At 35.8% G+C, this 27,757-nt stretch overlaps 1 protein-coding gene across 3 annotated transcripts in view; it reads left to right on the top strand.

Moving 5' to 3' along the window:
* Positions 1-12,269, top strand: part of LOC128682992 (protein apterous-like) — an 81,848-nt gene extending 69,579 nt beyond the window's left edge. For all 3 annotated transcript variants that reach the window (XM_053768102.2, XM_053768101.2, XM_053768100.1), the window contains one exon: positions 10,146-12,269. In XM_053768102.2, coding sequence (XP_053624077.1) covers positions 10,146-10,471 — 326 coding nt within the window. In that variant the 3' untranslated portion in view covers positions 10,472-12,269. The remainder of the gene's footprint in view (positions 1-10,145) is intronic.
* Positions 12,270-27,757: the final 15,488 nt, after the last annotated feature.

Here is a 27,757-nt window from a genome sequence, read left to right as displayed (position 1 = left end):
TTTTCAAATTTTTGCACAGTCTGTGTAAAATATAATGATTATTAAATACTCGATATTTGAATGTTTTTTAAGTACCCTTACCTTTATTACTACTACTCTATTTGATACTACACATATAATATAAATGTTACAGGAAAATTTTATCTCAATTATTTTCAAAATGTTGGCACGAGTGTAACAAATCCTTTTTAAGAGCGCAATACTATTATGCTATGAAGGTTTGTTATAGTCAAGAGACTCTTCAATAAGAAAGCGCAGTCTAGCTCTTCTTAGTTCATAAAGGAAGGTATTTTCATGAAGGTAAATTTAAATCGGCTTATATAAGCAACAGACTGTTAGAGCAACTTCAACAGGTGAGTTCACTTCTTATCATTAGCGTCCTGAGAGCTATAGTTACTGTGTTAGTACGGTAGAAAATAATCTACACCCATATCTAACATATACTTAGTTCGTTCGTAACATAATACGAAAATATGCAGAAGAACGTGAACACAGGTAGGTTCACCATGTGAATGTTGAAGCGATTCAGGTGCTCGACAACAAGTTTGTGAGGATGTATGTGTGTATGTATGTTTCTCCCTCATGTCTAATACATAAATGTATCTCACAAAATCTACTGGACGGATTGTTATGAAAGGTACACAGCTAGAATATAAACTGGAAAAACACATAGGGTACTTTTATCCCGAAATTCCCACGGGAGCGAAGTCCCGCAACTAGTACTCTATATTTTTAGACAGATTTTCAACACGACTATATAAATTCAGCTTTAAATACATGAAGCATAAGGTTCTTACTTTATAAACGTCGAAGAAATTCTGAAATTAACAATCGGAAAAGGGGCTGGAAATTTCAACCCCTCATGTCCAACGCTACAGGTTCTATATGTGAGCAATGGAAATTATTCTTATTGTCGGGAAATAGAGCTCATTTTAATCACACTATTCCGTATTTTCCCCCTTATTAGACATGAGGGAGAAAAATATACTTAAGTGCATTAGGTACTTGTACAATTCTAAGACAACGCGATACGAACGAGAAAACTTTTAAAAAACTTTCTTTTAAGTGTGTAGCTACTTGTATTATGTAGATACCGACACTCTGTCACACAATTTTGTGACACAGATTTTTATCTTCACGTTTGTATATGCAAATTCTTGTGTTTGCTTTTACAGGCATGCAATACTAAATATGTATAGCTATACATATGTATAAATCCAACTGAAAAAATGTTAGAAAAACATTAGCTGGTACATAAACAGGAGTCAAATTCATAACTCCTCTAAACTCCGTAGACAGGGGATAACACAATCCTAATAATTTTTACACACACGAGCACAATGACCCTCACATCGCACGTGTTATTTGTGATGCTGAAACAAAGGCAATTTCTTTGAAGACGCCGTGGCCTGCATTAAAGAGCCGCCGACCAAACAAATCATCCCAATATGAAGGTCTAAACAGTAGAAAGATACGCCGAAGTGTACAAAACGTATTAGTGAGCAGAATGGTAACAGACGGGCAGACGCAGTGCGTTGTGTCTAGAGAATTAGATCTCAGTGCTTTTTTTTTTCTGTGTAATTGCATCCGGTTATTAATTTTGTCTATGGACAATTGAACACGTATTAATAAATCATTTGCACAGCACAAAATTCCTATCCGCTAAACGCTAAATTCTTGTAAAAGTTCCAAGGCATATAAAGCCGACGTGCCGACGACGAGGAGAAAGAGAACATTGTAGTACAACAAAACCTATGTATGTACCTATATCTTGCATAAATTAACGACGTATTATCGCACTATAATTGTTACCTACTAATTGTATGTCGGCAACTTATCATATAACACATTGGGACATCTATATACTTACTGTAGTAGAGGTACGTATATATATCTAGTTGTCAGCGCTGGTGAAATCCCTCGTCGATCGATTCACGGGGCCCGAATAAATTCCCCCCTCGACCAATTAATATCCGGTCCTTCTCTACTCTCTCGGCCTCCAAATCTAGATCGATATTTTTTTCGGCAAAAAGCCTCTGTCCCGCCGCCATTTTAGCTAAGCATGCTTTTTTCTTATTCGTGTAAGTCTGGAGTCGCGATTTTACTTTTTGGTTATGTTTTGAATTTTCAATGCGTTCGGGTGGATCGACATTGGCAGTTTCATTTGTGGGTTTAACGCGAAAATATTGCGGTTTAAAGTTTCACAATTAGAGTTAGAATATAAATTTCTATTTTTACTGTATAATAATGATCTCCTAAAAATACTCAATTTAAATAAATATATCCTATATCCATTCTGTTAAAAACTGAAAATGAAAGAGTTATATAAGCACTAATGTAATTTTACTTTCTTAAAGTAATTACAATTAGTACATTATAGGTACCTAATAATTGTTTGGCGAATAAACAATATAAATAATTGATACAAACAATACTTAGGTCAAAAGAATTGAAAAGTTTTTATGACTTAATGTTAGTACAATCATATCCCTGAATGAAAAAATAACTCCACAAACTTCATGCCTATTAAAAATTCTAAAAGTCAGCAGCACGCAGCTCGTCGCATCAAAAATACCTATTATTAAATACGAAATGAAATACAGAATACAGCTGTAAAGTTCGAAAAGCGTAAAATATGATTCGTGTCGAGGCTTTTCAGTGACATGAGTAACAAAGTCCCTGGACTAAGATTTATGCCAAACTTTCGTAGGTCCACTAATTGCGTGTAGATACGAACTTGAACCTTACTCCGCAAGCATTAAGGTCGCATTATTTATCGTGATTTTGAAATTAAGTAAACTTATTTACATTTGGGTGAATGATGTACTGCCCCTTGAGTTACCTTTCTGGGGTTCAGTCCATAGATATTTTGCATCATTAGCTTGGGAACGAAATATTTGCAATGGAATGAATGAATCGACGTTTTGGAGTAGTTTTTCTAGTGACAGTTAATCTTAGTGAAGCGACAATACCTATCACCGAAATATGTTCGGGGCAAATGTATTCATCGTGGGTTGGCCAACAAATAAATAGAAAGCCTACTACCAAACCAAAAACAAAAATTAGAAATAACTATCCATATCCATAAAAATATATATATATAATATAAATATTATAAATCTTTATGCCCAGCAGTGGGTCACGGAGGGCTGCAGATGATGATTATGATGATCCATATCCATATAGTGAGATAATTTTGTCCATGTCTAAAATTTTTGCAATTAAGTAATTCACATTTGTTTGGTTCCTAGTTCTTATAAATTATAAAATATAAAAATAATCTCGAGGCGATTATATTGTCGATAGAAAAAACAGCGCAGTGTCCACTGCTCGGCTGTGAACGAACTGCCATGTGACAGTACAGTTGTGACACAAACGTGTAGTATGAAATATATAAACTAAAACAGGTGGTCTGCTTAATTGCTAAGGGCGGGCGCCGCGTCGCCGTCATGTGTAGAAATGGTGCTCCACAGGGCTTCCACTACGTCTATCTCTAAAATACCACTATGGTCACGTACAACACTCTATTATTTAAATCTCTGTAATTTTAAAAATAAAAGATCTTAAGCGTTTTTCCGATTTCTTCCTCAGCTCTTGAACATCAGTCGCGTCCGTTTCCTTTCTAATCATTTTCGCACGGTCCTCGGCGTCCCTTGTTTTCAAGCACGCATGTCATAAAAAGATACTAATTGGATCATTAACAAATTGTATGGGCACATGCCAAAAGAAGTCCCCTTTATTATAAAGAAAAACCAAGGAAATAATATTAATATCTCGGAATTAAAATTAAGATTGCCAAGAGACAGAAAAGTAATTACATTCAGTAAGTTGAGGAAAATAAGAGGATTAAATGCCTCATAAATAATCGATATATTTTTATATTATATTATTTTCCTTCATGTTTTACCTTTTATCCTATTTCTAAACGGGACAATGTGTTCGCTGGTTCTGATTTTCTATTTCTTATACAGGGTAATTTGTATTTCATATAAAAAAGGAACACTTAAAACATTTTTAGTGTTATGAACAGTTAAAATTCAAACGAGTTAATTTCAGTATCGTTACAATTAAATGTATTGCATTGGTGGGAGCCCTGCGACCCAGCGCGGGCGCATTTAGAACAAACCACGCCATATTTCTCTCACTGCCTGCGCAATTACGTGATTTGTCACCCGCTCCGTTCACTTTTTTTATATCTACCCACTGAAAAATGTTCCCGACTTCAAGTTGCCGTAATTAGCTGATTGAAAAAGTGCGTTCCCCTGTTCTCGTTTATTGTGTGATCATTCACATTGTACTTTGTAAGTGATACTACGTTTAATCTCCTCACAGTTTTATCGATAGTCGATAAATTGGTCGATTACATTCGAAATATCAAGGTGAATTACGATATACTTACAGTTTTACTTTATATATATATATATATATATGCATCTCGGAGTATTGTACTATAATGAGGAAATAAAGAAAGCTTTTAATTATGATGTGACTTTATATCGAAAATAAAACTTTTGTTTGAAAGTTTTAGCAAGCAAAGCGTGCAGTTGAAAAAAAACTTTTGTTTGAAAGTCTTAGCAAGCAAAGCGTGCAGTTGAAAAGACGACTCACCCCGTCAATTAGTATCGGATGGTCACACCTCGACGTTAGGCCAGATATAATTTTACTTTCTAAGTACATTTTGTGACAATATTTAGAGTTTGTGTCTGTTTAATTTTGAACTTTATAGGAATAGCTTTACGTTGGTATTTCAATGAAGGAGTGAGAACAGATTGCAATCAAACGGCCTAGTAATTAGTCCGAAAGCATCGCGCCGCGCCGCTCGGTTGGGCAGATAATTTCCGCTGTGTGTTCAAAAGGAGTCAATTTGTCATTCGGCGGCGCGAACTCACGTCGAGCGGACGCGTCGCGTCGCCCTCCTAATTTATTCAAATATTATTTATTTAAGGAAAACGGGACTATTAATCACAGCTCTACCGTTTTTATTTACACGTACGCGGAATGTTTGAGCGCCTTTGATGGAGTTTGTTTGGACATTTATTAGGATCTCCTTTTGCGGCGGTTTCAATGCTTGCTTAGCGGTTGCGCCGCCCTTTCTTGATCTTATTTATATGCTTTTTGATACTCTTACCGTTCTTAAAGTAATCAAACTTGATAATTAACTTTCACGACTAGCTATCTCTTCATGGAGTCCATGCTCTCTCTATTTAACTTTTTAGTAAACTCTTCTCAACTCTCATTAAAATTATTTTTGGTGGTAAATTTAACGAATTATTTGGACTACTGCCTGTATTTTCGCTTTTCGTCAAGTCAAAATGTTTTAGTTAAGCTAATTGATAATGCCAGGATTCAAAAGCCAGATATCTCACACAATTAGTATAGTCAGGATAATTTGTGGGCATCCCTCAGTCACCTGCACGCTCAACGTTTAATCCCCACGTCGTCGGTTGAGTGATTCTGTCTCGCATAGAAAGTACAGAAGGTTACCCGTTTATAAGTGCTAACTAAACTGAGCTCGATCACATATGCTTTTTAAAAAGTGGAGAAAATTTTGTGGTAGAGTTGATAGATGTATTTTATTAATTGATATGACACAATGCACTGTTGTGTCAATTACTTCATTGAAGTAATTTAATATTCTTTCGTTATCACACATTCAACTAGTTAATTCCTTGGCAAACTGTTTACACATCAATATAGTCATAATAATTTATTGTTTCTTAAAGACAAGTAAGTTTAAAGTAGTGAATAATTTGTTTATAAATATAACGTATAAATTACAAGCTGTTGCCCGCAGTTCCGCTCGCGGTAACGATCCGGATTTCAATAATTAGGCCCGGCTGTTTAGTCGACAGAAACAGACAGAGAGACAGAAAATCAGATAGACGTTCGCATTTTTAATAATAGTGTGGATTCTGCATAAGCAAAAGACAATGAATATTAGGTACTTACCCTGTAGAAGTGTCTGTTCTGAACACTGTTTATTCAATGTTTCCAGTTCGTTGGTTCTGTGTCCAAAGGAAGTGCTATCAAATGGAAGTCAACAAATTAGTCGAAGGATTAGTTTAGAATCGCAATCGGTTCTGTTTGCCGAGTTTCGCCTGGAATATATTTGAATACAGGCCGTTACTCGTATGTAGTTTCAACAACCTGTTAGTGTTTATAAAAACCTCTATGTAATCTAACGTGTTTACTCTCGACTTATTCTTCTATCGAGTGTGTTATTTTATTCAAGTCGCCTGAAGGCATCTGACATGACTTTTACGACCACCTCTCTCTCTCTTTCTCCTATTGACTCGACTTAAAATGGCAGATTCACACAGTCATCACTAACAGTCTCAGTTATATTAGTGTCGCCATTCTGATTTATCCCGAGCACTAAATCCTATGACAATGTCGCAAGCCAGCGTTTAATAGTAACAGCCACATTTATAAAGCAGTCACTGGTATTCTGACATTGTCCGGGGACTGATAGCGCGAGCCGATTATTATCAGTTTGACGAATAGTGTTACTGTTAGTACGTTACGTCTTAATACCGCACGCGCTGTGAAATGACTACTCTATTATCATAGTTCAATGTATGGTAGATGCAAATTAGGTGCGTTTATGCAGCCTTCGAAAACATTTTGCGGTGTCTCCGGTTAACGGCTGAGGTTGTGGGAAAACGCTGATGAGAGAGAGAGAGAGAGAGAGAGAGAGAAAGTGATCTCGCCCTAGTATATGAGCACTTTATATCCGTACGAGGCGACTAAGGGCAACGATAACATTTCCACGAATGATGTCTTTGATTGACGTCACTTGTAAAATCACAGCCGAATATTGAAAAGTTTAAAATATATCACTATTCTGACCTTGGGCTTCGTCGCCCGACAGCTCAGAATGCAAAGTCTAATTTCTGAAAAATTTCTACTGAGAAGTTCTTACCTCGGTTAATTCAAAGCATGTTTTTTTAAATTAGATAAGTTATTATATCTAGGTACCTATTTAATTGTATCTGTAGTCAGCTGGTTACATTTAGGTTGTTTGTTTTATTGTATTATAGTCACAGATATAAAAAAAAAAACATTACATTGATTATAGCTGAAGACTAGCATCGCGACAATTGCAATTCTATCAATAAACACAAATACTTAATGACAATGTTACAATTTAGCGATAGGTGTATTTAAAAAAGAACACACATGGCGGCATGGTTCTACTGAAAAATTATTACGCGCCTTGTTATTTATAATGTGTCATTTTTAAAGCAAATCGAGCCGTAACTCGTTACCATTCGAATTGTTTTCGCTTGCAACTTTACTATTACTCGACGTGTCAGTATTACAAATTGTTGTGATGACCCTGGAGTCGGTGCAAATCAGCAGTGGGAAAAATTAGGCGGGAATTGTTATAGACTGGTAGCCATAGTGACGTCGGGTAATTTCAACTGGCTGGGAAATTTATTTCCCCGCATTAACACTGTGTGAAGGCTCAATTCAAAGGTTGTTAAGTCGCTATGTGTGCAATTGTTATTTTGAGAGAGAAAAACAGGGCAATAGAAATAGGACTGTATGACTCATGTTTAAAATAAATATATTAATTTTATCTTTGGTGTGACTGCTGTAACCGTATATGTACTTATATCTAATTTATTTTAGTTTCGAGACTGGTTGGTATTCTCTCAACAATGCTATATTTTATAATATTTATAAAAACCCAATTTCGAAGCCAAACTGAAAATGGCAGCTAACCAATCACAGTGCGCCATTGTGTCGCAACGACAACCACACCGCAATGTGATTGGTTCGCTGCGTGTCGCTTCGAATCGATTCGATAGTGAGAAGTGAAATGCAAATCCGCCCTTAGTTTCCATCTTGACCGGTGTTTAAACCCGGGACCTCCGGTGTAACAAATCGGCATGTGACCAAGCCGTAGAGGTTTTATTACATGCAACTTTGTTTCCATACTTTGAGTGCATACAATATATTGAACAGGTCGTAAAGGCATACTTTTCGAGTCACATGTTTAACCATATGGATTATGCGTGATCCAGATACTTAAGTATCAGTAAGTATTAATTGACCAATATACCTACAGAAAATACTAATACTGGTTTTTGCAATTCGTTGCAGCGTAAGCTTCGTTATATTTCCTTCAGAAATTAAAATAAATAATTTCGATACAACTACGTATAAAATTATTATTTATAAATAACTTTTGCCATTAAGTACAATAAGTATAGTGTTTGTAAATCGTCGTACGGTTTTAATATAATAACGCACTAACGTAGTTATCCATGTTATGTTATGGAGTTAATTAATTTCGAATCAATCGTAGGTTATATTTCACTAATTAATTTTTGAGGAATTCACAGAAAATTGCAAATTTTTCTATGAAACATTTGTATCTATATTCGAACTCAAAAATCCCAATTTTGTTTACATTAACGGCATTATGATTGACGACGAAGTATAATAAAGAACATAACTTGCTGCATCCCAAGATTATGTTCTATCCGTGTACTAAATTTCATCGGAATCCGTCTAATAGAACACGAGATATTTCGCGTCCAAATTTTCACATTTAAATTCGACTATACGATTCCTTAGATGTGTAAGTTTATTCAAATAAAATGTTTTCAATGTACAGAAAGTTTCCAACGTGACTCGAGCCTTACAATTGCATGTAAGAAAGTTAAATGCAACTCTGCTGGAAGGAGTTTCCCAGTAAAGTATCTTGTGGTTTTAACTTTTACTGGAAAAGTTGGAATCCCTTAACCAATGTATGAATAACGCTATAGTTCCGAGGAACTTTGCGAGGAATTATATAACAGCTGAAATATATTTTTAAAATATATTATAGATCTGTCATGTTGCATTAAGTATCGTCGATATTTTACGTCCGATGATTGGATTGCGTGTTGTCTCTAAAAACTTTTTAGTAGCACACCTATTGTCAATTACCAAAACCGAGAGTTATTAAAAAAAAAAACTCCATTCATCTTAGAAGCTCAGTCGGTTCATAGTCGATCGTTGTCATTTGTAACAATATTTTGTTAGACCACCGGGTGTCTTGTTATCTGTGCCCGTCGGCATGTGTCGACGCGAGATCATCAATCGTGCGCCAGCCAACTGCTCCACCACACGTCTACTGAGGTTCTCAGTCATTTCTCATCTTTGCGACATTATCGACTGTACTGTCCCATCTATTCCCAAATCTGTAGACCATACAATCCTAAATGACGGTAGTAAGAAGGTATACCTACATGTATAATACTTAGATCACAGATGTATTGGAAACTATAACTCCCGGCTCCATAAATAATTTCTACCGTGTTTCTGAGACGCTGGCAGCTAAGAAAGAAACGATCGTCTAAATTTGGCATTAGGCAACATCCGTAGCGGCCATGACGCGGGGGCGGAGTCAACGTTGCGGTCGTCCGCGATTGGCTACGAGATTTGCGCGCCGTGGGAACGTTCCACGTTTGAATCTTTGAATATTGCGCGCATAGGGACCCTATTATTGAATCCGTATAGACAGAAGAATGGAATATAAATTTCTTCGCTATCTCCCTGTATCTTATCCATTCAACGAAACGAGCCAATTTGAATAAAGATAACAAACGTTAATGCCGCAGGTTACTAATTGAATTTTTTATGTGGTTCTTGACTTAATAATTGCGCTTCCGCAGCAGGCAGGTACAAATTTTAGCACGTGCACATCATCGTGGGGTTCGGGACGGCGGCGCAGAACAACGGAATGTTGCGCATGCGCGTTGTTGTGCGGCGACGCTCGCGTCACGCTTGGCTGCCTGGCGCCCAACGGGGTAATCTCGCTAATTACAGATAAAATCTGCACTTCGGAACGTAACCCACAACGGCGGAACACTCTCACGTGCTCCACAAAAACGACGTGTCCTGAATCGAGCAAGCAAAAGGAACAATCGAGTGAGCTCAGGGCCGGCCTGCTTCGAAACCTTTGATTACGCCAGCATATTATCGAAGAAAATTCGGAGGCTCAAGTCGGTCTGGTTTTTTTGACAACCTTTATTATGCTTAGCGAAACTTGTGTTCTTTTTAAGGCAATGCGACATTTCTGCAGGCGACATTTCAATGCACCCATATAATTTTCACTGCCGACACCAATGTTGTTTATTTTTTGTCTACAGGTGTGGTTCCAGAACGCGCGAGCGAAGTGGCGGCGAATGGTCACAAAACAGGAGAACAAGATGGCAGAGAAATGCTCTCCAGACGCTTCGTTGGAGATGGACATGTACCACGGCTCCATGGGCTCCATACAGTCGCTGCCTCCGCACAGCCCGCCCTACAGCGTGATGGGGGGCCCCCCGAGCCCCAACTCCATGGATTGTCCATAGCCCCAGTTCTGCGCTTTATGAGCGCCCCAAAATGGAACTTTGTGACTTTCAGTGTATCGTCAATCCATGACCTGAAGATTTGGTGTCGAAACAAACTAGTAGGAGTTGCAATATTCTAGCATGAAAAGTGTTTATTGTACTTTGTAACTAATGAATCTCTGGACTGGACTAAATAATTATGAATGAACCTGGTAATGAAATTAGTGAGCAATAGTGATTGTAAATTACTAAATGTAAGTATTTGGTTGTGTAAATAAATTATAGTAAGAACAACGAGAAATTTGTCATCTTTTTGAATGCTTGACATTTCGTTTCATCACGTGCTTTACGTACATACGTTCAAATCTGGATTCAGACTCTCCACGTGAAATCGATCGTGACCATCAGACAGATAAGACATAGGTATAGCAACCCATAAAGCATTATCCTATAGGGAGTTTTCGTCTAATCTGAAATATATATAATCATGAAACTATAAGAATAGGTATTTAACGTTTCCACTAAGATTTCATTAGATCTATTTGTAAGCTAATGCACAAATGGATAATCCAGCTTTTACCCAATAGATATCGGGTTTACGACTTAGTAGATGCATCGAAAGACAACGATGTTTGAAAGCAATATATATATATATATATATATATATATATATATATATATTTAGTGTCATGTATTTATTCATTCCGATACTATTTTTCGGAATGAATTACTTAGTATTAACAAAACGCTCTTTGAAGATCGTATCAAGAATAAGATTTTTTTTTGTCTTTCACAATAATTCAACGAAAGATTGAAACAAAACTAAGTAATCTATTAAATATGTTAAATAAACCGATTTTATATTGTCTTTTGACAGTTGGGCCTTATGTTATCTGTTTCAATTCAGGTGGACTTTTAATCTACTTCATATGTCATTTATGAATACGTAAACACAGTAATTCGTATATAAAATAAGTACGCGAGAGTTTGGATATGAAGAATCTATCAATTGGTTCATCGAACCAAAAACATGAAGATTTTTTAAATAATATATACTATTTATTTATTTGATTAATAATACCTATTTAATTTAGAATATAAGTGTAGTATTACGGAACCATAGAATGTAAAAATTTCCATAGAATATACAATATTATTAATAAGTAGTAGTTAAATGTAAGCAATAAATGTGAAATACTTATTGGGTTCGGCCATTGAAAGACATTCGTTAATGTATGCAGTGGGATGCACGATGCACACTCAACTGTTCCTGTAATAAAATCTCCATTGTTTGATGTGAGAGCGTTCAGGCCGAGAGCCTATAGGAATGAGAGACTAATGGCCGCACCCAAAATATTGGCCGGTAAAAACAAAAAGACAAATTATCAAGATAAAATTTTCCAACACATTACATACTTACTTTAAAATTTGCATTAGTAACGTTATTTAAGTAGATTTATCTTTTTTAGCATTATCTAAGTATGAATTCCGGCTAAGTACACGCACTGTTAGTTCCTTTTTGTATAGATTTAAAATAATAATATATGACATAAATAATCTTTCAGTAATTTTAATGTAGAAACACAACAATATCATAAACACAAACTATACTGACATGACGGGATGTTATCTAAGTATTTAAAAAAAATAAAATCATCTTTTCACGGGATTTCAGATTTTACGCATAGAGATACATTTTCTGCTGATCATTTAAAGTAATTCATGATTGCATGGCATGTTATACATATCAGTTAGTTATGCTTTGTTAAATTGTTTAAATTAAAAAAAAAAAAATTGAAATTCAATTGAAATAAAAACAATTGCGATAAGTCAGTTCAATATTATTCAATTATTTCTTCATGAATTGTAAATGAAGAGCACAAATTATCCGAATCTTATAATTATAACGATCTGTTAATAAAAATATTCCAATTTTTATACGTTTTCTTTTATTTTACTATATCCACTGTAAACTAGAAAATTAAAAGTTATCTCCCTACCTACATACACTTTTATTATATTAGGAAAGGTAAGTGGCAATAAAACTACGTAATAAGATCTTGATCGTATGTCTGTTGGTAATCTAAACTAAAACAAACAACATCTAATTCATTTTTAATTAAAGTTAGTTTATATGAAATTCATGCGATAGTGATCTGAGACGTCATAAATTTGGAACGGGAAGCATTAGTAGGGCAAATTACCGGATCGCGGGCGGCGCGGGCGCACGGAGTCCGGAATAGGCCCCTGCGCGCGCACGGTCCGTTTGCCTCGAGGATTTCGTTCGGAAGTTAAACTTTAGAATTACGAGCTGTCACATAGGCGCGTTCCGCGGAGACCCTGAGTTATGTAGTTTTAATTAAAACAATAAATAAACCGAAACCGGTAGCGGCCGCTGGGTGGTCCCGGGCGCCTTTTCCGAAAAATTCCTAAACGTATCAGCACCGTTTAGGTAGATTATCATTAGGCTTGTGGGGTCTACGGATTTGCCGATTCGCTAATGATTCTTGATACCTGGTAGACTTGTAAAACGCTAACAAACGTAGTATGACCAGTCGTGTATCTACAATACCAAGACTAGTTCGCTCCTACGGCGTTGTTGGTGCCAGTGGGCTGAAGTTGTTGTTGCTTTCAATGTGCTTGATAACAAAGTTCACGTGATGAGCGAAGAGTGAAAGTACTATCTAATATCGCTATAATGACGACCTCGGTGGCGCAGTGGTCAAGTTCTTGCCACTGAACCGAGAGGTCCCGGGTTCGATCCCCGGTCGGGTCATGATGGAAAATGATCTTTTTCTGATTGGCCCGGGTCTTGGATGTTTATCTATATAAATATATATGTTATAAAATATAGTATCGTTGAGTTAGTATCCCATAACACAAGTCTCGAACTTACTTTGGGGCTAGCTCAATCTGTGTGATTTGTCCTAATATATTTATTTATAATTCCATGACCGGCAAAGTACATAAAGTTAGTGATGACGAAGCATCACTAACATCATCAGTCGAAGCAGGTGAGATTTGTTAGGAGCGTAAGCGTGGAAACCCCTCGTCTCACACTCACATGGTAAACATGCGATAATATGTATGAATAGTAATTGTACAGTGCACACACTTAGTACATTTAACTTGTATCAGCATGACATACGCCGCGGCGAAATCTAACTAGCACACAAATATCATTCATCGCGTTCACTCATATCAATTATCAATCTTATTAATAAACATCGTAAAATCATTCAGTTGGTATCAATCGCATCAACTTATCATTCAAGATCGTATGGTTTAGAAAGAGACCGTACAGTAATAATATTTATTGCACGAACAGATATTACGAGGTTCGAACGCGTGAGATACTCCATGCAAAGTTCATGTTCGCAGCATAGCAGACAAACTCCAGGAGAGCCACCTATACTAGTACTGACATCTGTTGCGAAAACCAGCAAATTACACATTACATTTTATGGTAATGCATTTTCTTACGTGATGTGACAAGCTCAACAAGTGATTTCGTCTAGGATGATATGCATGTGCACGTGCTAACAACTAGGGATGACGGGGGTACGGACCCTGGACTCCGACGCTCTATGGCTGGGGAAGAGGGCGGGATGACGGTCAGAGGAGAGAGCAATAGCATAAATAGTTATTTTTTCGCAGTAGATACCTACCTTCTGCAAGTAACCCTGCATGAACCTCCATGGCGCGGCGAGTCTGCAATGAATTTGGGTAGGTTGATGGGCTGTTGACTGTACAAGACAGTATATGCCATATTATTGCACAAACATAAGAGGTATATATTTACTGGAACCGGGCCTGAAGAGCTAAAACTTTAAGCAAGTTCTTGAACTTGCCCGTTGAAGATGTAAGACGAACCGACAGACTGTAAATTAAGTATATTTCAAAGTCCATTGAATAGCGCCATCAAGCCACCTGTATGCACAGAACTTGTAGTACAGTCGACAAAACACATTCTGTTACCGTGGCAGACGAGCTAAACATACAGTCGACTATATGTATTAGTTAAAGATTGAAGACCAGGCTTCTAATTTCGCTACTTTAGCTTGACTTCAGCTGCATTGTAGTTGGACCTCAAACCTTAACAGATTTTTTTTTTCGTTTATACGTAGTAAAAGAAGATAACATATTCCTGGAGATTTATATAAGCGCGATCAATATAATAACACGCGATTGAGGGGCCGGGATCAACTTAGTTCTGAATAGGTAAATTCATCTCATTGTGTGAAATATTACACAATTCCATGAATTGTAGGCAAAGAGTCTGGGGCTCAATTATTACGCACTCGAAGTTCAATTTCTTCGATTTTCTCCGAATTTTTGGATGTTTCTTATCTTTTTCTTATTCTTCCTATATCAAATTCACGATCGGAAAAGTTAAATCAAACGCATCTATATTGATCGAATTATTCTCATTTAAAAATTTGCTTGAAAACTTTGAAAAATTGAGAAATTTGATGTAACGGCTTGCCATTGCGTGATTAATTGGGCCTCAGGGTTCTAGTTACTGTGGGAAGTTGAGAGGAAACTCGAGAGTGACATAAGGTTATTTTAGCAGCGTTCTCATGCAAGTTACTTAGTTGTACCTACATAAGGCCAGTGCAGACCTGCATGCACGTAAATATTAAGTAACTTTGAAATGTAATTTTGTAAATAAAAGCGTAAGTACCTATAACAGATAGGTATAAAAACTAGAAGGGTGCCGTTGCATTTAAAAGTTCGACTGGCAGACAGACAGTTAAACAAACCGCGCCACGGTCCCAATCGCCCTAATACTGCACATGAGTTTTTTTAGGAATGAACTTCAACTATTCATCCAAAAGCTTTAGGATATGGACTTTAAAGTAAGTGTTAGTATGTCAATCATTTCAAGTTTGCACACAAACAAATAATAGATGGTCTATGTTCGAAAATTGAAATAATATTTGTATTAATTTATATTCTTTATCACGAAACGTCGTGTACCTAGTTCAGTGACAGGCCAACCTAACTTGCAGTTGCGAATTCGTACGATATTGTCCTTTCTATAGTATATCTACAAAAATAAAAATGTGTAAAAAATTTACACTTCAGAGTCAAAGTATTTGCATTTTTAACAACCGTTGATAAATTCAAATTTAATTGTAATTTTATGTCACCATTAAGAAAGTAAATTCTTTCCTGATGTACCATATATTTTTGCAACGTCGTTTAGCAATTTTAATATCGCCAATGTTGAGGGGTGATTTTATTGTTTTCTCACGGATACATCCTGACTCACGATATATAAACTTCTAAGAAACGAAAGGAAATATTTATCAAAAACTTAAAACAAATAGTCTTGTATTTCTTCAGAAGTCGTGACTCCTCGAGTCGCCATAGTTCATTCTGGTTGGGGCAAAAACTGGTCGCATACTCTTCGAATCTGCAATCCGGTAGCTCATTCAAGGGTAACAAGGACGGACTTATACCCGGGCAGGGTAGACAGAGCTAGACAGCGATAGGTAGAAATAACGGTACGACCACTTTTCGGGATCCCGTCTATGTTTTATTGATATAAATAATTCTTGGAAGAGAATTAAATCGTTTCATCCAGATTTTTGTATCATTGATTATATAATATTGTTATATAAGTCCCGTGTTTCGCGTACATATTTATCTTGTTGATTTTGTTTTTTTTTTGCAGAATATAAAAGTAAACAATTTATTTATTTAAAATAAAAAGTTTTTTTTCGATTAGCTTGGACTGACAAGTTTAATGGCAATTTATATTATAATTGTTTTTTAATATGAAATGATTTTTACCAAAAATTATTGACATTCAACTCTATCTCACTAGTTCCATTGGATATTGTCTCATGGAACTACTGATAATTTTTAGATTCAAAGACTTAGTAATAGAAATAGTGAAAACAAATCTTCACAGTAGGCCTGGGATGGTGGCCAGCTGTAATGGGCTAATGATGGCTTCAATGTTGACAGGATCACACAGTTGACGGCTGACTGCTTTGCACAAAAACTTAACAAAGAGGGTTGATTGACCTAGTAAATAAAAAGAGAATAATCGCACTTTTCGGGGCAGGTGTATATTACATGCCCCTGTAGTGACCAGCCGACTGGCTCACAAATGCTTATTAGCGCCTGCATTCGGAATCGAAGCTAGTTAAATTTGCTCAGTGAGCGTGTCTGTCCTGGGGTTAAGGTGGCCACATTTTGGAAGTAATTAAGTATAATTTTTTGATGACGTGTCCCACTTCTGAGCCTTTGGGGGAGACCTTTGTCTCCCCTTTATTTTTCCACACATTTTGGTCTAATGCATGATATCAAAAATTAAGTATAATATAAGAAAAGAATGTTTATAGTTCTCCATATCGTCTCACAGATGTTATTCATTGTACAACACTAAAGTGTGTTGGGGGTAGCTGAAGCTTAATCTAGTTAAGGGCTGCTATAATAGCTTTTCGTGGGATTCAAGTTCGCAATTAATATACTTGTGTTGTGGAACACTACAATTAATGTTGATTTTTATGCACTTTCACCAAAACATTTGCCACATGGTCATACCAAATTCACTTCAGGTCTTTCTCTGTATTTTTTTGGAGCGGAACATTCGTGCCCAGAACATTCACAGATGAGGTTAATGTAGTACTAAACACCTGCAGCTATGGTCCAACTCGAAGGTCATCGGGTTAAGGATACAGGTGGTTTTGTCTTTAAATAACTTGATACGATGAGGCTGTGCGGACAGAGAAAAAAAAGAACGAAAGAGAAAATAATTCAATTTTGTAACTATTTCAATTAGAATCAACACGACGAAGAAGAAGACCTAATTTCATTAAAACTGTCCAGTAGTTTCCTTTTGAGTTAAAATTATTTTGACGTAACTATATTGAATTGATTTGCTGCGAAGTCAGCTTGAGACATTGAATTAATTTTAATTTTTGATCTACAGAAATATTGCATGTCTAATAGGATGATATTCGTCATTTGATACTTACCAATTGTTTATATTTGCATCACTTTTATTATAAATAAATTAGCGAACGAGAGTTTCATTTTGACTAAGTGTGTGTGGTCACCATACAGTGCGCGTCAAGGTATTCGAGCGACAAATTAACCACTGCACACAAGTTGAAAATTAAATTAACATTACTTTTCCTCTGTAATTATCGGTAATGTGATATTTATTATTTGAAGTTTAGCAACAGAGTACCTACTAATAAAAATAGCTTTTAGAATAAAGTTAAAAAGTAAGTAATAATTTTTTTTTTTTGCCATATCATAATGCCTTTTTAATTCTTACATTTTTTTTATACTGCTGCTAGAAAACAAGCAAGCGGCATTTTGATGGCAAGTGGTCACCGCAGCCTATTGACGCTTGCAACACCAGGGGTGTCACACGCGCGTTGCCGGCCCTGATTAAATCTTTTCACGCCCTTTTTAAGATCTCATGTTGCCGTCTCCTGGGAATACCGTGGCACTATACGCGGCGATAACTGTATTAGTGCGACATACTGAGTCGTTACGAGATAACTAAATTATGACAACATAATATATATAACGGAAGAGTGTCCAGTTTGGTGCCTAAACCTCATTGTTAAAAAGTATATTTGTACTTAAGATCCACATTTTTCTCACAATACCCACGTGATTGCGAGACTTATTTTGTATGAGGGGTCTTCATGACCACAACAAGACGCGCCTCGAATATCCTCATCTATATTCCTCATATTCTAAAATTAAATAACATATGTTGGCGACTAAACAAAGAGTTATCGTCAAAAATATAATTCACCAAATCGAACTCGAAGGAAAGCCGTAGCGTTGGTGCGTACAATTTCGAACTGGTGCACAATGGTATTTTAAATTTTATATATGTTTGTTTAAGGTTTGAATTCCTTTGTCACGTTCCAGGTGAGCGGGAGTCAGAGGCACGACACGACCGGCTTGTTTTTATAAGTATAAATCTGGAGTTGAAATGTTCCGTGCCATTTTAAACGGCATTGCAGCTCATATGTTGTCGATGGCCTTTTTTGTTTGTACCTACTTACTCCCTTTTCAGTAGGAGAGACGCATACAGTCATAATTATTATTATTTCTCTCTTTATTCAATCGTGGTTGTTAATTATCGAGCTGCCCCATAACTTATCATACTCGTAATAATACACAAGTTTATTTGTTGGACAAATTAAAGAACACCCGACTTGAAAGTGTTAATATTCATTTCGCTACAACTTTTGAACGGCTGAACCGATTTTCATGTAACATGGCTAAAAACAATCGGGATAAAATTATCTATGACACAAAAAAAAAAACTAAACGAAAATAGGTTCATCCGTTTGGGAGCTACGATGCCACAGATAGGTACATAGACATACACAGACAGACACGTTAAACTTGTAACACCCCTGTTTTTGTGTCGGGGTTTAAAAACGACATCCACAAGCCACGTATTATCATTTATTCAGTTTAATTTATATATATTCAATTTTACAGAATTACTAGAGTCCCGTTTGCGCTTCGCTCGGGTAAAACCATATTAAATTGTATAATTTACTATATAATACCTTAACCCGCCGGAATCACATCACATATATATTGGTTAAAACCGTATAAAAATGCGTCCGGTAGTTTTTAAGTTTACTGCGTACAAACAGACGCGAAATGTGGACTTATCTACACTATAAAGTGATAAGAGTTTGTGAATGTGATTTGTGGCTTTGTGAGTTTGTATGTTTGATGCGGCTAATCTCCGAAACTACCGAAACGATTTCAAAAATTCTTTCATGTATTCATTTCACCTACTGCTATAAGCTATATTTTATGTCATCTCGTTGTTGGAACAGACCTTTGACGAAGAGATGCGTACAGATGTACAGTGTATTATAGTGAACAAAACAATCCGTAACTAAGGAAAACTTTGTACCATACTACATCTGAAATAAAGGCTATTTTTATTTTAAAATTCCCACGGGAGCGAAGCCCCGGGAAATATCTATTTTTTATAAAATACGTTAGGATGTAAGAACTCATAACTCTCGTTCCCGGGGCAGTCGAGTAAAAGATATCAGGAATATGACAGTTCACCTCTCAACACCAGCGTTATTAATTTGGTCGCTGATAGTATCTGAATCACAATATTTTGGGGCTGCGTGTGTACTCAATGAATCAAAAGTAATTGATCACTACACTCGATCGGCGCAGGCGCACGTCTACACGGCTTTTGTGGTTTCAATTTGTTTGTTTTTTAAATGTCCATAGGTGATTTAGACAAAGAATGTCGCCAATACTTTGTTTTTTTTTTTGTACCGAAGAGATGTTAATCTAACTGTAGCGTTGTCACTATAATGACATACCTATTAATACAATTATAATAAACAAAATGCTAACTGAAAGTGCCAAAGAACACTTTAGACTCAGGTCCCATTGCTACGTTGCGTCGACGTATCACGTTGGGGCTCCGATGTGCTGCATTGCTTTTGACACTGACGTGCATTGACGTACGTCGAATCTTCATACAATTTTTCTACAAAAAGAAAAAAAAGAATATTTATAATTTTCAACAACTGAGAAGTTCCTATTTTACGTTAACTTTAATGAAATTATAATATTTATTTTTGATTTTGTTCGTTCATAGGTATGTTTAATTGAGGTATGGTTTATGTTTAAATTGTTTTATCGTTTCCATTCATGCAATATATTATGTTAACAATTTTCATCACAAAAATCCCTTTTGTTGGCAACTGTCATTCGCGATTTTGCGAATAAATCAATTAGTTTCACAGCTCCAAACTGCGTGTAATTTAAATCATGTAATTACACGGGTCCTCATTGCGTAAGTAGAATACAATAGTATATTTATGATAAAATCAATGTGAGAACACACGTCTAAATATTACGTCGTTAAATACTAACAATTTAACCTATTAACGTGTTTGTAGGTATATGATTGTTTGAAGTTCCTTTTTTACTTTTTTCTTTTTCCATAGACAAATTAATTTTATTATTTATTTGAATTTACATTTTCACTATAAAAATAAAACTAAATGAATAAAATTAAAACTAATTGAAAAATGTCTTTTACAAAACATTTTATTTTTAATATTGACTATATTCTACTTCTTTGACAATTTTACAATCAAACAAATCTGACATAATGATTTTTAAAAATCTTGAACTAAATTTAAAAATAAACTAAATTAAAAAATGGTTAACAATTTGGGCTATTGATTTTAATTGCACATTCATTATTAAGTTGACAGACCAAGCTGAATTTCGTAATATCACCGCTGAATCTCTATTATTCAAGCGGATCCTGCGTCACAGCACAGCGCGAAAGTAACCAGGAACATTCAGTTTGCTCTCAGATGTCAACTATAAAATTATAAAAAATTTAGTATGTATTATTAAATATTATAGAAATTAATTCAATCACCGTACGCCAAAATCCCCGTCGTTTTGGGAAAGACCAATATCTCAGCCCTATCGACAGCGTCCAAACACCAGAGAGTCTATTATTGCGTGGCGATTTGATGAATGGTTCCATTTCTGGTGCCACGTGGCCGCTTCGCCCTCCCAACGTTGTTAGGGTCAAAAAACAGGCCAAACTCACGTTTCGCCCTTTTCACCAGAACAATGGACCACGAGATCTTGGGAAATAGACGAGTAGGTATTTCACCGGCATTATTAGAATGAGCTTTGTTTTTTTTTTTTTTCATGTGGGTGAGAATTTTTGTGAGTTTTATTAAACACTCGAAATTTTGTGAGGGTTTCGAATGTTTGATTGTTTAGGATTGTATTAGTTAAGTATGTAGATGTCGTTTTGATCGGTCTGATAATCACATTTGTGGTGAAATGTGATGGCGGCATCGCGTGCGGGTTGGTTTAGTCCTAAAAGTTATGGTTATTAATTATATTTATTAAACCATTATTAAGATGAATATAATAGTCATAACCATACATATAATGTGTGCTTTTATGATCTTTTAAACATATTGTTACCTGGTACACAGGTATTAAAAGAAATTTTAACAAATAAATAAATATAAATATATTAGGACAAATCACACAGATTGAGCTAGCCCCAAAGTAAGTTCGAGACTTGTGTTATGGGATACTAACTCAACGATACTATATTTTATAACAAATACATATATATAAACATCCAAGACCCGGGTCAATTAGAAAAAGATCATTTTCCATCATAACCCGACCGGGGATCGAATCCAGGGCCTCTCGGTTCAGCGGCAAGAACTTTACCACCGCGCCACCGAGGTCGTCAAACCGTATTGTCAACAAACAATATTGTCTCCATACAAAAATATACTTAATAACAATTTCACACTTGCAAGTCATCAATGCACTCAAAATTATGCCCATATTTTGAGATAAAAAAATGTAGCAAAAATAAAAATTTACATTAAAAAAAAATCGAATTAATACATAACGTTAATTCGTTTCAGTCGACTTAACCCGACAACAAATGCTACTTGATAATAATTCATAAGGGTGGTAGTACACAATACGCGACACCTGCGCAGCGATCTAATCCGGGAGCTGATCAAATATAATATTAAACATACTTAATCCCGTTGGTTTGCATGGCGCAGGTGCGGCGATAGGCGCATTTGCTCCTGATTGCAATTTATTAACAACTTATTTATTAACTACGCATGTTTTATTTTTTTGCTTTTCATCTTCAAACGGAATGTATTTTGACGTATTTTTTAACTGAATCTAAAAAGGGATGGGTAGAATGAATCTGTATTAGCTTGATTTTAAATTTTGGATTCGTTTATTGGGAGAGAGGTACCTGTTAATTTTAAAGGCAAACATGGAGTAAGTACCCGGAAAATTAGACCTACCTATTTTAATGTTCTGTCAGTTGATTATTCCATAGCATACAATTACTTATTGTATTAATTCTAACTGTTGCTGACCGATGTAAATTAACAACCACATTTCAATAGTTAATATTTGAACTGCACTTTAAAGCCAAACAAACATCAGAAGCCGCTAACATGGAGCTAAAAAGAATCACGCCAAATAAACATGTTAAATCACGTAAAAACAAATAATTGGGTAAAGCACGCGGCGAACACGCGGCACGCCGCCCGTCTTTACAATTCCTCCTTCATGACAGCGCGGGGCCGGCACAGTGGAAAGTCGACAGCCCTTAATGAGCGTACGCCTTCCGGACCCGTGAAATTTCATCCTAATTTGTACATAGAGGAAGAGCAGAGCAAAGTACACTTTTCATTCGATTGCTGTATAAAGAAAAAAGAAAAGTTGGATTGATTGAACCCTACTTCAAAATTATTTCGCCTGCATGAAGCAACTTACAAAACAATAAAAAATCTAATTCGGTGAGGAATATGCTGCCTAATTTTGGCAAGAAAATACCATTGGAAAATGAAATGAAGTGTCTTTTAAAAAGTAAAGATTCCACTGTTGTTCGTTAGGTCATGCAAGGTCAAGGTATCCTTGTCATCCCGTATAATGAAGTGTGCTTATATGTGGCTGTCAGAATGTGAGAAGTTGTCAAAAGGCTCTGGTTTATCTCTGGTAGGTACGCCGGATTCGGCGCACTATTTTCTGCCCTATTTTTAGTAGTACAATGATAGATCGAGTCTGAGTCTCACGACCACTTCATTGACTTTCACTTCTTATTGATTCATTTTGTTATTGTATTAGGTACCTATTACCTATTTATATTTACAGATATTGCAACATATTATTCAGAAATACGTTTACTTTTAAAACACAATAAACTAATTTTATTCCATAAACAGGAAAACTAGTTTGAGAATATATAAAAAAAAAATCAACCATTTAGTTTACGAATAGGCGCGTGACTAAGTTGTGTCCGTTCACTAGGATGTGGACGGATCTGATCAGAATTATGGGTGGAAAGAGAGAGAGAACGCTAAATGCAGGCTAGGTTAAACCTGGTTGAGTCATTTTTTGACAATCCGTGAGATGATTCCACACAATGGGTGTTGCCGATCACTCCTCTCATCTTCATTTTTTATAAAGTCTTTTAATTTAGTCTTTTATGGGCTGTGTCGATAAATACTTTTTATTTGTTTAGTAGTTTTAAAAAAGAAACCAACGTGTACATTGAATATTTGGTCATTAGCATAAGACAAGATCTCAACTACGTATCCCCATTAAACAAACTAACACATGCATTTAATTATGCGACAAAACCTTTAGTCGACAAAATATTGAATCACACAATGGAGACACGTTAAAAGTTGCACAAGTGTAAAGTTTGTTTATAGTGTTTAGTCTGATTACCTTTTTTATTTCTAATACGTTTGCAATTTTGTTTAGGTTTTTCCTTGTTTAGATTTTTGTCACAATTAAAAGTTTATTTCAATAATTAAATTCTCATATAATTAAAACGCGTATTGACATACAAAAAGTAAAGATTTTAGGAAACTATTTTTGTTGTATTATTTGTTTTATTGGTCCAAAGTTCATCACAGTTACATAGGTGACACATAATACCATGGGACACGTTTCCCTTTAAAGAACTACTGACCGCAATTTTATCAAATACCTATAACCTATAAATACGGAAACATGTAATAAAATACAACCAAAATGCTACATTCCGTGCACACATTATTCTGTGAATTAATTCCTTGAACCGGCTTACGACTAATACTGCTATTAACCTCTAAATAGATTGTTTACTTCCATCGAATAACATATCACGATCGCACCCGCCATTGGATTTGTTACGCGATCCGATTATATATAAAAAAAAACCGCCTATAATAGACACGTGGCGAGAAATAATAAAGTTGGCAAAGAGGTTGGTAATGAAGAGAGGCGCGTGGCTGCCGCGCGGCGGAGGACCGAACGCGGTCCCAACCGCAACTACACTCGCCCCTCTATTGACATCTAGGGTTGACAACATCAAATTCATATTTAACATTTTAATTAATGTGAACTCTGTATCAACCGATGAAAGAGAGACGAGGCTCAAAGATGTTTTCAAATGAAACAAGCACTAAAAATAATCTGATATATCAAAGTCAATAATTATCTGTTTAGAATAATGCACTTCGCTGTATGTTAAACTATTATGGAATGTTATAAGAAAAGCAGTTGAAATATTTTAAAACATTTCTGATTTCTGTAACAATTTTGTTGTAATACTGTTTTACTGCTAGCCCTGCTAGGTTTTTGGCAAACACGCTCACATGGGAGTAAGGTTACGAGTGCTCAGCCCTACGGGAGGCGTATTAGCGAACTACAGGAGTATTTTTCGACACGCGCCGCACGTAAATGATGCGATTACGTCATGCGTCTTCGGGTTTCAATTAGAATTTTTTGAACTAGGGCTTATAGTAGTCAATGGGAGAAAAATAGTTTTTAAAGTATCTAACTAATCAGGACGTCGTCAAATAAACTTGCATGATGACTACTAACGATAGAAGTTTACCAACAATTTATTTCTTTTTAATTACTATAAAATACTCATGAGGTATTAAGATTTAAAAAGTATTTCAGAATTACGAGAAAACAATAATTCAAAATTGGAAAGTTACAGCGTTCAACGATGTCGCCGGACACCGCCAAAAGTTAGCTTACCTATAGAAAAAAAAATGTTGAGATTGTTTCTTTTTATTTTTACAATTTGGCGCCATGTAACGACCTCGGTGGCGCAGTGGTAAAGTGCATGCCTCTGAACCGAGAGGTCCCGGGTTCGATTCCCGGACGGGTCATGATGGAAAATTATCTTGTTCTGGTTGGCCCGGGTCTTGGATGCTTATCTATTTATGTATTTGTTATAAAATATAGTATCGTTGAGTTAGTATCCCATAACACAAGTCTCGAACTTACTGTGGGACTAGCTCAATCTGTGTTATTTGTCCTAATTTATTTATATATTTATGTTAATCGGACAAACTGATTCCTATGATTTAAAGATTATTAATTTCTTTCAACCAAACACCTTTTTTTTGAACCATAAAAACACGATGTATTGATTTTTAAGAATGAGTTCTCGAAACCCTTAGTACAAAACAATATTCCAGGCTATAGATCAATCAAGGAGAGATGCCGTGTTTACTTCCATGACCATGTCACAACTTAAGCGACGGCATCGATGATAGATCGTGTGCACTGGGTTTTGTCAACCGAGGTGACGCTGGGCCACGAAACACGCGGACGTAGCGCACGAATATTGTAGATTTGCTCTACAGGCATAAATATTGAGGGCAATCGATATTAATTGAGCTCAACTTAAAAAAAAAGCGATATAAATTAAATTATATTTATGCGATATTTCTGTAGTTAGCCCAATCAATTGACCCAACGTTTTAGGTAAATATGCTATGCAAAGAATTTAAATTTCACTTTCTACGTCTATACAACACACAGATATCGATTATCAATAAATTAATAGAAGTAATAGTTTAAAATCTTCAAAATATCCTTTCCAATTTATACGACCGCACACCGACTCGCTTCACCGGTGACCGGGTCCGATATCTTGGACGATTGTTACGACATTTTCTCGTGCAATCTTCAAAAGTCTATTTAAAACATTTTTTTTCATTCTGCGACGATGAAAATCATTATACTTACTCGTAGTATCAAACATAGTCGCTTCCAATTGTCTGTCCCTATGTATGCTTAGATTTTTAAAATTACGCTATGAATATGAGATAGAGAGCCTGTACAGAGTGATTCAAGAGGAAGGTTTATTGCACCCGTGTGAAGATCGTTAGTCTTACATAAACGTAAAAATAGTATTAGTTAAGTATAAAACTATTTACTTAATTTGATTTATTACACAGTTCCGATATTATCTAGCAATATTTATATATAGGTACAAATGACCCTATTTTATATGTGAATTTTAATGAATTTCAATAGGTTGATGTGCTGTCTACAGCATATAAAAAATATTGTTCTTTTTTTTTGGTGTTAAATGGTAATATTTTTAGCTAGTTATGATGGTCGATAAAAATAGACGAACTATTTATATTTGTACGAGAACGTAAGGCATACAAAATATACGAGTGCACATGCCTTACGAAAATATATACTTAAAAAAATATATGGAAGAAAAAAAAAATATTTTTTTAATTTTCAATTCTTTTTCTAGCCACACCCGAAAGGTGTCCAAATTCTCTTTTTTTATTTGATACAAACGGACATTTTGTTAGGCAGCGGTCCGATTTATCGGCCGGTCATCTCATAAATTATAAGTGATGGCGACAACCCTCAACCCATTCACACATGACTCGAAGGAGACGTCCCCTGATAACACTACCGCGAGATAACAATACTGACATACTCTCCTTTCACCTGCTTTGCTTGTCCACTATTTCATATTCAAAATTTCCTTCATATCTACATATGTTTAGAGTTATAAATATACGTCGTAAATACTAGATGGTACCCGGGGCTTCGCTCCCTTTAGAATTTTGAGATAAAATATGGTACAAAGCAATCTTGGGTAATGTACATTTCTAATGGTGAAAGAATTTTTGAAATCGGTTCAGTACTTTCGGAGATTACCCGCCTCAAACATACAAACTCACAAACGCTTACCTCTTTATAATAATAGTATTATGTAGCTATCTGTCTATTACTAACTAAGAGTGTGTGGCGCCCATCCTAGAATGGACTTCACATCCACCTGGTGCTTGACGCAGATAGCATTCTCGTGGAAACTGAGCTGAATCTCAAAAAAGGATTATTTTTAAGCTGGTCCCGGGTTTGGGGTGTCATAGCCGAGACCGGGACGCAGCAACATAACATACGACGGTGAGAAAGTGGGGTGAAAATTTCCTCACGATGTTTTCACAAATTACCATGTGTGAATCAGATCGGTATACAAATTCAGGTAGATTGTAGGATTCAAACCTGGGTGAGGCCTACCTTAAGCTTAACCACTACTCATAATAAACAACAAACTTTGCTCAATTACTGATATTCATGTCATTATACCAGTTTAGGACAAGTCCATATCCTCTTGTGGATGTCCTATGGGGTCGCCAAAGGACACATAGCCTTGGTAGGTTGTGGAAGTAACAAAAAATACGACGTCGAGTCGATTTTGATATTGTTATTTTTTGGTTGAAAGAGAAGGATGATAAATTCGATACATCGATGAAGGATTTATCGAATGCAAAATGTCTGTTCAGATTTTTAATTATCTTCAGCTCGATTCTAGATCCTGGTAGATGTAAGCTACTTTCAGAAGTCGGATTGTGATTTAGTATTTTCGTAAAGAAAACTATATTATTAGCGATTGTATAGTAAATAATACATTCTGATGATTTACAAAACAAAGGAAATTAAAAAAAAAAAAAACTTTTTCCATTTGCCGGCCGAACTGGCTGGCCGATGTTTAATGAGAAAAAAAAAGTTGTCACAAAAACTGTCAAATGCGACATCTGAGACAA

The sequence above is a fragment of the Plodia interpunctella genome, chromosome Z (genome assembly GCF_027563975.2).
Source record: "Plodia interpunctella isolate USDA-ARS_2022_Savannah chromosome Z, ilPloInte3.2, whole genome shotgun sequence".
NCBI lineage: Eukaryota > Metazoa > Arthropoda > Insecta > Lepidoptera > Pyralidae > Plodia > Plodia interpunctella.
The sequence above is the reverse complement of the archived record's forward strand: the minus strand, read 5'-3'. Positions and strand labels throughout refer to the sequence as shown.